General features: G+C 53.8%; 1 protein-coding gene across 2 annotated transcripts in view; it reads left to right on the top strand.

The window, feature by feature from the left end:
- Prr5 (proline rich 5) overlaps positions 1–13,035 on the top strand; it is a 39,634-nt gene that overhangs the window by 21,390 nt on the left and 5,209 nt on the right. For both annotated transcript variants that reach the window (XM_050130044.1, XM_050130035.1), the window contains 3 exons: positions 2,402–2,482; positions 8,463–8,511; positions 8,744–8,801. In XM_050130044.1, the coding sequence (XP_049986001.1) occupies positions 2,402–2,482; positions 8,463–8,511; positions 8,744–8,801 (188 nt within the window). The remainder of the gene's footprint in view (positions 1–2,401; positions 2,483–8,462; positions 8,512–8,743; positions 8,802–13,035) is intronic.

Genomic DNA, 13,035 nt, shown 5'->3' with positions numbered 1-13,035 from the left:
GGCCCCAAAGTGGCCCCGCCCTAGTTCTCAGCCTATGGGTGTGGGCTTTCACGTGGCTAGGAGGCTTAGCAGATGTGGTTACACTGCAGTTGCTGGGCCTGAGAAGATGGCCCCCAGACTGTCTAGGTGGTTTTATGCAGACTGTGTGATGGGCGGGACATCTCCGAGAAGGAGATGCGACCAGAGAGCTGAGACCTAGAGTCCTCCCTCGCCATTCTTGAAGATGAGGAAGGACCTGGAGCCAAGGGACACAGGTGCTTCTAGAAGCTGGACAATGCAGAGCATTTCATCTGGAGCCTCCCTAGGAGGGGTCCGTGCTGTGCTGGACTTTAGTCCAGTCTGGTGAGTGACGGGTCCGCCGCCTCCCAGATGTCAGAGCAGATCTGACTTGCTGTAGACCACTAAGTGGTTTTAGCAGTCATGAGATACTCCTGGTTCTTCTTCCCTACTTGGGCCAGGGCGTTAAGAACCAGGTCTGAGGTGGGGGGCATGGCCTGTCATCCAGCTTCCTGGTGCATTAAGGAGGGCCCCTGGCAAATAAGAAACAAGCATTCATTTCCGTGTCCCCAGATGCCTCCGAGGAGTCCAGAGCAGGCTGGTATCTGGGAGAGATAGTGCCCCCACCCCTCCCTGCAGGAATCAGCCCCCTGGTGCCAGTCCTCAGTGGAACCAGGGTAGCCATGGGTGAGTGTCCTGGAGCCTCAGGACTGGGCTGTTCCTCCTCCGGTGGCAGTCTGCCTCAGGCTGAGCTTCTGCATCTCCCTGTGTTCACACAGTGAGGTGATACAGGCTCCAAGGCTAGGGCCTGGCCTGCCTGCACTGAGAACCTGGTTTTTTAGTGGAGGCTAGAGAGGGGTGGGGATCTACACCTGAGGATGCCCTTCCCTGTCCACCACCCGGAAATCCCTCTGTTCCTGTGGTTTCCTGGGGACTGACCCTCTGCAGATGTCCTGACTGGGCTTGTCACTCTGGCCAGGAGGCTGTTGCTGAGATAGGAAGGGTTTCGCTTCTGTGTTTCAGGGTGGCAGATCACATGGGGTCCTCTTGCCCTCTCTATTCTCCCTCTCTCCAAACTGACAAGGGCCCACAGAGCCTCATAGAACTGAGAGTCAAAAGGAGCAGGTTCTAACCTGTGTACCCCTAAAAATAGGATTGGGAGGACTGTGAGCCATTGCTTCATCTCAATTCTGGTCCTACTGAACAGAAATGTGTTTTCTTCTCTAATTGTGGTCTGACTGTCCCCACCTCTTGTTGGTGGGGACCACATACAGTGAGTGGCCCCTGGGTTGGATGTGGCCAAGGTGTCCTGAGTACCCATCCCTAAAAGGCTTTGTAGGCCCCCAGGAGGTGGCCAGCTGTGTTCACTCAGTTTATGTATGGAAAAGAACACCAAGGTCTGGAACCTAGAGCAGGATTCATCCCAGGCTTTTTCCTTCGGGCTGTCCATCAGGCTGGAGTTAGTGAAGGGCCTGAGGGCGGGGGGGGGGGGGGGGGGGGGGGGGGGGGGGGGGGGCGGGGGGGGTGGCGGGGGGGGGGGGGGGGGGGGGGGGGGGGGGGGGGGGGGGGGGGGGGGGGGGGGGGGGGGGGGGGGGGGGGGGGGGGGAACTGAGCAGCCCGGACTGGCCTAGGAAATGGTCAGCTGGCTATGTTAGGGGTGTCAGGGGGAACTGTTGGCTCAGCCATGGCAGCCTAGGTTAATTCCTAGGTAGGTTCAGTTCAGGGGTTCCCTGACATCTATGCAGGGCTGCTGAAGCAAGCTCATGAGCCAAACCCAATCCATCATCTGATGTATGAATAATAAAGTTTTATTGGTAAACATTCCCAACTTCACAATTTTGAAGCAGATAGCTGACTAGCTGTGGGAGACTGGGTAGACCTCAGACCTTTAACAGCTAACCCTCTGGCCCGTTAGAGAAAAGTGTTTGCAGCTTCCTGCTTCAGAGAGTTATAATCAGCAGGGCCTGGACAGGGTCAGTTTCACTGTTGACATTAGAAAGGGCTTGGGGGCTGGGCCCCCAGTAACTATTGGGGCTCCATCATAGGGGCTGGAAGTCTTGGGATGTGGAGGCAAAGTTAGGAGGACGTAAGGAAAGCAGAGAGAGAAGAGATGTAAAGGGACCCCAATATCTGTCCTGGCCGGGAGGATTAAAAGCATGCAGGAAGGAAGGGAAGGTCTACCCAGGTTGGACTTGAGGGCGTGCAGGATGCCTGGCAAGTTCCGGTGAGCCAGACTTTGTATCAGGAGCCCAGACCTGGAGTCTTAGCAGGGCATGGGCACACCCATGATTTCAGGAGGGGCTGAGGAGAACTGGATGGGACCGGAAAGGCAGGAGAGGACAGGCCCAGAAGGAAGCGAGAAGCCCCATGCCTCTGGGTGACCATTCTCCTGTCTGCCCCACAGCATCCATAACGGCGTGATCGCTGTCTTCCAGCGCAAGGGGCTGCCTGACCAGGAGCTCTTCATCCTCAACGAGGGTGTCCGGTGAGTGCAAGCCAGTCCTGCCTGGGAAACCCATCTGTGTGACTGGGGTGAGGGAGGGAAGGCCCACACCCCACCCTCCTGGAGACACCCTTCTAGGGCCAGCAGGGTGGAACTTAGTGGCTTGAGATAATGTCCACATTCCCTGCTGCCCCGTGCCTTCCAGAGGATATTTACTCTGTCGGAGAGGAAGGGCCCACCTGCTTAATGACCCAGTGCCATTCAGGAAACTGTCCAGCCGCGAACACCCCTCATTTCCTGCGACTAGCTGGGAACCAAGCTGCGAGGGAGCTGAGGACAGAGGAACACTCTCGTGGCTTTGAGAGAGCTCGCAGCTGCCATACAGTCCAGGGTAGCCATGCTACCTCCCAACAGCCACGCAGCTGGCTCAGTGAAGTGTTACCACCCTGTGCTGTTAACCTCTAGCCCTGACACAGAGCATCCTGTCCTTAGACTCAAAAGTATATCTGGGAAAGTCAGCCGCGAACCTTCCCCTCGGTTGTGAAGGCAGGGTGTGAGGATAAACCCACAGGAGTCAACAACCCCACACCCACCTGAAAGGGCCCTTGTGTGGGTAAACTGAGGCCCGGGACACGAAGGGGGCTGGCCAGAGTCAAATAGAGAACGGAGCAAGGTGAGTCCCCAGGCCCTGTGCTTATTGCTTACTTGTGGCACCCCGGTGTCCCTAGCGCATCTGGCCAGCCCAGGGTCCCCATTTTCCTCAAGGTTTCTTATAACAAATCTAACCAAATCTGCTGGTTGGTCTGGTGTTGGCCGGTGAAGATCTCTTGCCTGGCATGTGTGAGGCCCTGGTTCTGTTGCCAGCACTACACACAGGGAAAGACTGTGCTGAATGCAGAGGGCAAAGAGGACATCTTTAAATCCAGAGTAGGCGGGGCCCAGCACTCTTGACCCTTTAATTGTGGCTGCCATCTCCTCTCTAAGAGGCCTCCAGCTCTACTGGTTACCCTACTCCCTAGGATGGATTGGGAGGTAAGGTTTAGAGAAGACACCCTGTGTCCCAGCTCCTGATTAGAAAGTAGGTAAAAGTCAGGGTGATGGGAGATGCTGGGTTCAGCGCCGAGCAAAATGCCAGAAATCCTTACATAATGGCAGTAGACAAGCCTATTGCTGTGCTGGCTGTGGACTCTAGGGTCCACGGCCGTTCAGAACTATCTCTTTCCACTCTAGCTCTCCTCCGCAGTAAATCAGCTAGGTCAAGGGCATCCTCAGCTATATATCGGGTTTAAGCCCATCCTGATGTATCTTGACCTTGCCTCAAATGAAAATTAACTGCAGCTGATTGTGCTTCCAATGCATAGCTGGTCATTGGTCTTGATCCGGCAAGAGAGTCTATGGATGGAGCCATTGATGGCTACATACAATAGTTACCCACCACCTCGTAAGGGCTCGTCAGTGACGTGAGCAGGGGTCTGTCCACCCCACCTAGGAGGGACAGTCACAGTTGAAGTCTGCCATTTGCATCACACCTTTCTCCCTTTATATGTGTGTGTGTGTGTGTGTGCACGCACATACGCATGCCCGTGTACATAGAGCCTCATGCATTTTGGTCACAGGACACCTAGGCATCCCTAGACACTTCCACCATGTGAGGTAATCACAGAGTGTGCCTTTATAAGCCTAGATTGTTGATCCAACTGCACACCTGTGGTGCAGAGTGTAGCCTTCCCCGTGCTCCCCGGCACCAGCAGGTCACTGCCCTGAGCACTCAGATACTGTGACACGGTGCTGTGTGTGATGGAGAAAGTACAGGCACGCTCAGTGAATTTCCAGCCCCACGATGTACCTGCACCGCCACCATCCTTGAGGGACCTGCCGCTTGTGCACTGGCTGTATGAACTTTTATTCACATGTAACTCATATACCATAAAATTCCCCATAAAATGCCCTGGTAAGTCTCGAGTGTGCCTATGTGGTTATATGACCATCACCAAACTTTCAGTTCATTTGCATCACCCCAAAAGAGTGATGCAACAACCGCCCGTTATTCACCCCACTTGGCAAGCATGTCCACTTCCTGTCCCTGCTGACTCCCTCTTCTGGACATTTCATATGAATGGCATTTCATGACAGCCTGCGGTCGTTCCCTTGGTGCTTTTGAGGTCTGGCTGTGGTGGAGCCAGATTTGCACTGATTCTGCTCCATCTGATTGCCTGTGTGGCCTGTGACTGACGGGGTGCTGGGTGCTGCTGTTGGGAGAATCCTTGTACAAAGGGTTTGGGCGTTTTCATTCAGTTCTGGGTTTTGTTTTGTTATCTATTTGTTCTTTTGAGACAATGTCTCATTATGTATCAGTGACTGGTCTGGAACTGTCCATTTATCCCTAGCAGGCCTTGAACTCATAGAGATCCTCCTGTCTCTGCCTCCTGGATTTTGGATGTGGGCCACCTGCCTATGTTTTGTTTTGTTATTGTTGTTTTGCTTCATGTTTTTGAGACTGGGTTTCTTTGTGTAGCCCTGGCTGTCCTGAAACTCTCTCTGTAAACCAGCCTGACCTCGAACTTGCAGAGATCTTTCTGCCTCTGCCTCCCGAGTGCTGCAGTTAAAGGTGTGAGCAATCACCGCCCGCTTGGTTTCGGTTTTAAAGAGTGGATCTGGTGACTTCTATAACCTAGGCTGACATTGAACTTGAGATTCTCCTCCTTCAGCTTCATGAGTGTCAGGATTGTAGGTGTATATCCAGATTCTATGTTAAGATTCTACAAGGATGTATAGTATTATTTCTCTTAGCATATGCCTGGATCTTCTAGGTGCCAGGGTTTCAGTTTGGAGCAACTCCTGCTGCCTGCAGTGTGAGCTGTGAGTTTGGTCCCCGCCTCTCACTACATTTCTTTCTGGTTGAGATTCTCACAGCACTGTGGCTGCCACAGTGGCTCCTTGTGGCTTTGGTTGGCATTTCTAATGGCGTTAGGCATCTTTTGGGTGCTTGCTGTCTGCTCATGCATCTTCTTTGGAGAAACATTGGTTTGTATCCTTGGCCACTGAGCTGTCTTGACTGTGAGTTGGCCTTTTGTTTTTCAGTGTTTCTTGGTCTACTAGGTGTATCCAGCCTGCAGCCTGTAAATGGAGGTTTGTCTCGTGCCCACCTGTTCCTGAATAAGCCTCACTAAGAGGCTTATATTAATTATAAAAGTTTGGCCAGTGTCTCAGGCTTATTACTAACTAGCTCTTACAACTTAAATTAGCCCATTTCTATTAGTTTATATTTTGCCACGAGGTTTGTGGCTTATTACCTCACATCTTGCTTCCCCGATGGTTGCTGGAGTTTCCCTCAACTCTACCTTCTTCTCCTTGTATTCAGTTTGGCTTTCCTGTCTAGCTATATTCTACTCTGCCATAGGCCAAAGCAACTTCTTTATTAACCAGTGATAATAAACACATTTACAGCATACAGAGGAACATTCCACTTTAGCAGCCCTGAGGCCTCATGCATCCCTGGATAACTGTGAGTGCAGCTCAACACATTCATGACGAAACCCCCGTAGTACACTGTCAAGTGACTGGAGGCCTCTGGTGAAGTCTAAGCCCTCATTGGGCACCACCTTCTCAGTCTTTCCTCCACATCCCATATCCCTTCACCTTCTCATTGGCTTCCTTCAGGGCGCAGAGGGGTTTCTATTGAGGAAAGCTGATTACCTCCCCATCTTCCTTTTTCTTTCTGTAGCAATCCTCCTGTCTCTGCCTGCCCCCAAGTGCTCGCATTACAACTGGCATCTGTGTGCCTGACCATTCCATTTTTAATCCACAAGACTAGGGAGCAACTTTGAGTCCCGGGGCCTGACTCTGCCCACATTGTGTGCCTTCTGAATTTCAGTGTCTCGTTCTGACAACTGGTCACTGTGAGTTTAAGACCAGCCTAGGTCTCATAGTGAGCTGGAGGCCAGCCTGAGCTGCATAGCAAGACCCTTGTCTAAAACCAGCAGATGAACAAAGCTTACAGGGACGGCTCTGCAGTGTGACTTGTTCAGAGCTTCCCACTTGGCGCACAGTCATTGTTTTTCAATGCTCCGGACAAGATTGGTACAATTGCCTGAGTCAGCGCTTCATGTAGGTTTGCACCAAGGGGAGACTGAGTGTGTTCTGAACCTGTCCAAGGTGGGTCCAGCCATGCTGTTGTGTTCATTAAATGGAGTACATGCATTTATTTGCTTTTTGAGACACAGGATCTCTTGTAGCCCAAACTGGCCTACAGACTCACTATAGCCAAGGATGACCGTGATGTCCTGACATGTGTTCCTCTGGACCTGGTTTTGTAGGTGTATTTTGGATGTGGATATTTTCAGCTTCCTGTTCGTGTGTGGAAACAGCGCCCGGTCCACCTGGCTGCGCTTGCTTTGCTTCTGTTGGTCACTTCCTCTTTTTGTTAGGTTTTGTGCTTGTGTTTGAAGTTTCAGCCCTCATGTGTTTCCAGTTCCTGTGTGGCTTGTCCTTATTTCTGTTGTTTGCTGTTCTGGGTATGGAGCCCAGGGCCTTGTACATGCAAGGCAAGTGCTCTACCCCTGATCCAGCACCTGGTTTGCCTGTTTTTATAAAGCGTCTTGTGCAGGTTGTTACTGGGAGACAAGGAGAGGATGGAGCCACGTGCTGGGTTGAGTGTGAGCGGAAGGACAGGTGACGGTGGCCAATCACAGAGCAGCTTTGAAGGAAACGCCATGCTCGGCCACCAGCCAGGATGGAGAGGAGCTTACGCTGGCTGTAGTCAGTCACTGCGGCAGCTGACAGAGGACCATGCTGCTGGGGGCGGGGGTTCAAGCCCAAGTAACCAGGATTTGTGTGTATCGGAGCCGTGTGATGAGGGCTGTCTGTAATTCAGGACAAGTTACATCTCCCAAGTAGCCAGAAAAGTTAGGACTCCTGCTTGGTTTGGCTCAGCACGTGAGGACTCTGGATGTCGGGCTGTATCTGTTTCCTTTCTGGTGCTGTGATTAAATACTGTGACCAAGAGAGCAGCTACCAGAAGGAAGAGTTTACTTGACTTGCACTCTAGGATAAGAAGCCATCATGGGGGCTGGAGAGATGGCTCAGAGGTTAGGAGCAATGACTGCTCTTCCAGAGGTCCTGAGTTCAATTCCCAGCAACCACATGGGGACTCCCAACCATTTGTAGTGAGATCTGGGGCCCTCTTCTGGTGTTGCAAGCAGAATACTGTACACATAAAATATATATATATATGCCATCATGGTGGGGAAGCATCAAGGGGTGGGCCTGGAGGCAGGAGCAGGAAGCTGAGAGCTCACATCTTCAAACCTAAGGGTAAGCAGAAAGTAAACAGGAAGTGGGCCCAGCCCCAGTGACTTAATTCCTCTGCCAAAGCTCCACCTCCAAAAGGTTCCACAGCCTCAAATAGCGGCACCTTCTGGGGCCCCCAGTGTTCAAGGACCCTAGCCCATGGGGGGACAGTCTCATTCAAACCCTCACAGTAGCCATGCTTTCTCAGAATAGGATCAGAGCGGAAATGACTCCACAAGACAGAAGCAGCTCTGTTCACAAAATGGAGATTCCTTTGTTAATCTGGCATGGGTGTGGACCCCAGGCCAGTAGTTGACTCTCTGAGCTACTCCTGCCTCAGCTGTATACGGGAGCCTCAGTCAGTGCCTGCCTGCCACTCTATGAAGACTCAGTTCGCTACTTAGAATAAAGGGGAAGCCACTTGGGAAAGGAGGACTCTGCCCGCTGTGGGATTCGAGCAGGTAGAAAGTGGATGGAGCCTAGTGTTGCAGGGTCAGGCCTGTAGGTGTTTGTTTGAGGAAGTAGAAGACGTCATGGTCCCTCTAGGACCCTCAGGCTTCCCTTCCGTAAGATACATAGTGAGCCAGCCATTCTGTGGGTCACAGAGGGCAAATGTTCTCTTGGGCCGCTTGTGTTGCTGTGCTGAGCAGGTTGGTCCCTGGCTGCCCGGATGTTGCCAGCCCTTACTAGCAATGCATGGCCTCAACTCATTCTCATCTCCCCTCCCCCACAGGCAGCTGTTGAAGACGGAGCTGGGGTCCTTCTTCACTGAGTACCTGCAGGTGTGTGGGCCTTGCCACGGAGGAAGGTTTGGTCTGGCTCTCAAAGGATGTCTTTATGTCATATGACCTGTGACAGCCCGAGCAGCTTGCCTCTCAGGGTGGATGGGGTTTTGACTGTGGCAGGAAGGGGTCTCATGTCTCAACTGCTTATTGGTGGAGTCATGGGGGTCCTGTGGGCCAGACCACCCTGGAATAGCTGCAGGCCAGTGATGGCGCCTCTGCTCACTTTCAGAACCAGCTGCTCACAAAGGGCATGGTGATCCTTCGTGACAAGATACGCTTCTACGAGGGTGAGTCTGAGGGCTGAGGGTAATCAGCCTGGCTGAGGCCCTTGTGGTTGACATTCTGGAACGGTGGTGTGGCAGGTGCTGGGAGGGAGGGGTGGCTCGCTGGTTAAGATGGCTGAAAAGGAAAGAAAAGAAAGGTGGTTTCTTGAGCAACAGGACTAAGAGGGGACCTTGGAGAGTCTGTCCCCCACACTTGGGAGCCCAGGAAGACTGGACAACCCCAGGGAGAGGCCCTCTGCTTCGTCTCACTGTGCCCCTCAGCTTTTCGTCACCGTGACAAAGCCAGCGCTTTAGAAGGGTGTCCTGTCCTAGTTTCCTTTCTGTCGCTGTGGTCAAACACCCTGCAAAAAAGCAACTTAGGGGAGAAAGGGTTTATTCAGCTTATAACTCCGGGGACTAGGCCCTCATAGCAGGGACATCACACAGTCACGGTCAAGATCAGAGAGAGATGAACACATTTGTGCTGCTGTCTGCCATGCTCAGCTCTCTTACGCAGTTTAGGACCCACTGCCTAGGGATTGGTGCCACCCACAGCAGGCTGGGTCTTCTCATATCAGTTAGTAATCCGGGCAATGCCCCACAGTCATACCCAGAAGCCAGCCTGATCTAGATAATTTATGATTGCGTCTCTTGCTGTGAGATTGTAGGTTGTATCAAGTTGACAAAGCTAACCATCACAAAGGGACAGGGCTGATTTTGTCTCACAGAGGTCCAGAGACATGAGGCCTCATCACGCTGAGCCTGGGATGAAGCCAATGTCCTGATGGAGAGGGCATGTGGCTCAGCAAAGCTATTGTCCAGGAACAACTTCTGGCCAGGAAGAGACCAGAGGCAACGTGTAGCTTTCATAGGCACTCTGACAGTGCATGTTATGTTTCTTGTTGCCATGGCAAAAGCAGCTTATGGAAGGGGACTTTTCGCTCACAGTCAGAGCCTGCAGCCCATCATGGTGGGGAAAGCGTGGTGGCAGAAACAGGAGACAGGTCACATGGCACCCACAGCCAGGAAGCAGAGAGATGAATGATGATGCTCAGCTCATGTTCTCCGTGTTGCTCGGCCCAGGACCCCAGCATCTACATCCAGGGCAGGTCTTCTCACCTCAGTTAACCCAGTCTGGAGACTCCCTCGCACCCAGGGCGGATAGATCTCCTGTTCAGAATCCTGTCACGTTGACGATATTAACCATCACACCTTCAACCCACTTCCTCCCACCAAGCCCCGCCTCCTAAAGCACATTCAGCTCTGATCCATCCTGTGATGGAGCCAGTGTCCTCACGATCCAGTCACCTCCACAGCGCTGCTGGCTGTGGACCACACCATCAACACACAAGCTATTTCAGGGGCCACCTTATAGCCAGACCCTAACAGGAACCCCATCTAAATATCCAAAGACCAGAGAACTAGATTATGGCAGGTCATTGTTCCCACACGGGGACATCAGAGACAGAAGGCAATTTGTTCATAGCCACAATACAGGGAAAGCCGAGGCAGAATTCGAACCGTGGTGTGATACCAGGCACTGCTAGTCCTTTCTCGGGCTTCACGGCTCGGCCCACATCGTGAAGCAGAGGACTTTGATTGACTTCCTGGTCACAGCACTTGAGGCCCCTGGCGTCTGATAGTCTTGGGGTCCTGAGAGGGGCTTGGTACTATGGTGAGGCTAGTGTCCAGGGGACTTGGCATATACAGAAAGAAAGAAAGTGATTAACTGCTCGCTGACTGTGGTGAACATTAGTTGAGTGCCTCACAAGCACTCAGTCCCGCTGGGGTCGCCCTCGATGCGTGGCAGCCCAGGAGCAGAGCAGGATAACCCTGCAGCCCACTCAAGCCGCTCACTGCTCCGGGTTCCTCTTCCAAGTGCCAGGCTGGGCCCTGTGCAAATGGCTGTCAGTCCCCTTCAGAGTCCTGCCTCATTCCAAGGGACCCCCGTTCCCCAACATCTTCCTCTATGTATCAGCTAAGGCAGGCCGAGGCAAGAATGAGAAAGCCTGAAAACTGGGTGTGGGCAGGAGGCCCAGGGCAGGGGGCTTCCTGGAGGAGGCAACAGCCAAGCCCTAAGAGGGTGAATGTTTGGCACCTGAGGAAGAGGCCTCCCACACCCTCCTGACCCGCCTGACTCAGCACATTCCTTGAGGTGCCTGTGCCTCCCACCAACGCAGCCCAGGGGAGCCAGGTCCTGGGAGAAGGGCAGCTTTGTGAGGCCCGTGGAGCCTCATGCTTGTGACTTAGGGCCTCCCAGGGAAAGGGGAAAGGCTGCCCTGACGAGCACTGTCCACCTCGGCCCAGGGAAAGCCGCAGTCTGTGAATACATCTTGGGTGTAACATATTGTGGCCGCCCTGCCCTCAGGGCCCCTTTCTTAACTACTGTAGCAAAGAACCAACCACGTTCAGGCCAGGACTCCGGGGAATTCTCCCTCAACCTGGAGATAGAAAAGATACAGGCCCTGCCCTGCAGGGACTTATGAGGACTGAGACATAAACCAGATGCTGACAGGCCAGTGTGGTGAATGTCAGGTGAAGGGAAACTCCGGAGCAGGAAGCGTGACTCCATCCTCGCAACAGGGAGAGCTGTGTGGAGCTGTGGAGCTGCCGCTGAATATGGCCTCCAAGTGTGGTCGGCTGAGCAGTTTATCTGTCCCTTACAGCCGCACTGCTACCCTGTGGGTCAGCCATCCCAGCCCCTCTCCACCTCAGGAAATCCATCCCCTGTTCCCTGAAGCCAGCTGTGCCCTCAAGCCTGTAGCTGCTGGAGGGGGCACATTGGAGGTGGTAGCCTCCAGAGGGCAGTCCAAAGCCTGGCACCTGCCCCCTTCTCTGCAGCCTCCTGTGAGGCCTTCGTCGTCATCTAGTTTAGGTGGTTCCAGGGGTGGTTCCAGGAAGCCAGTTGGAACAGGAGTGCTCTCTGCAGGGGAATAGCTTGACACCTCACAGAAGGTTCCCAGCTCAACACCCAAGAGGCCACAGAGGTCCGGGGCTGCTGAGGCCGGGGTCTGTGTCTTCTCACCCAGAAGCCAACCTCAGCGTAGCTGATGTGTCTGTGCACCCAGCAGCCTCTCCTCTCTCCCTGGCTGCCTGCCTGCTTGTGCCCCTGCCCCTGCTGTACAACGTTAGCCCTCACCTCCATTATTTCTCTGTGGTCATTGCCATCCCTGGAGCCTGTGAATTGGAGCTGTACCCGCCTACCTCTCTCCTGTTCTTACCACCCTGTGGCCACATAAAGGGGAGACTGACTGCCCAGTGAAAGCCTTTATGGATCCTCAACCTGGCCTTTCCCCAAAGCTCTCTGCTCCACCTCTGACTGGGGCCTAGGCAGGGTACACACATTGGCTGGCTGTGTCATGCCAGCAGTAAACACAGGGTACCTTGTCGTCAATCCCTAGGGACTTACCCTGTTCCTTACATAGAGGGTGCCGCTAGGTCTGGTTGGAAGAACTTTCCAGGGCTCCTCTACAGCCACAGAGCAAGGCATCAGCCTTTGTGTCTGACTTTAGCCTCTGCTGACCCCACTCCTCAGCACACAGCCCAGTCCGCAGTCCCAGGCAAGAGCCTAGCCAGGGATCAGGCTATCCTTCCGGGTCCCTGACAGCACATGGCTCCAGCTGGGGCCTGGATTCTGTGTCTTACAACATCTGCTTTCTGTGGGGTGTCCGCCCTGTGGGCTGGAGGACGACCTTCACTTGGTGGCACACTGCCCTGGCCGGCGCCCAGGGCCACCCCACAGCCAGCCAGGACTGAACAGTCTTTCTTCTTGTATGATGGCAGGAACTGAAGGGACTTTGTGTTCAGGCAGGGCTCTGAGGGGCTGTGAGCATCCGCCTGCCCCGGGCATTCCTGCAGCCTCCTAGCCCCTGGAGCCAGGTGTGGGCCACCCGGGACCTCCGGCAGGCAGCCCTGGGCGGCCACACACAGAGGCCAGCCTGCTCCTGAGGCCAGCTCTCTGTGCCCCCCATGTCCTCACTCTGTATGAACTTGGGGCTTTCCATGAGGGAAAGTTCCACAAGTACTGGAAAGCTGGGCAAAGACTTTGACAGGCTTCCTTCATAGAAACCTGGAGACAGGCAGGGTGGTTAGTAGTCAAGGACCCTCCCCACCCCCCACTCAGACCCACATGGCACCAGAGGCCTATGGGACACATGCTGGACCTGTTCATTCCTAGTCCCAGAGACCATTTGTCTCAGCCGTCTACCCTGGTGACCACAGTTAGGTGCCCCATTCCCCAATGGCAGGCAGTACCACT

Source organism: Alexandromys fortis, unplaced genomic scaffold, assembly GCF_014885135.2.
Source record: "Alexandromys fortis isolate MF-2015 unplaced genomic scaffold, M_Fortis_MF-2015_v1.1 scaffold_28, whole genome shotgun sequence".
Classification (NCBI taxonomy): Eukaryota; Metazoa; Chordata; class Mammalia; order Rodentia; family Cricetidae; genus Alexandromys; species Alexandromys fortis.
This window is presented reverse-complemented; position numbering and strand designations above follow the sequence as displayed.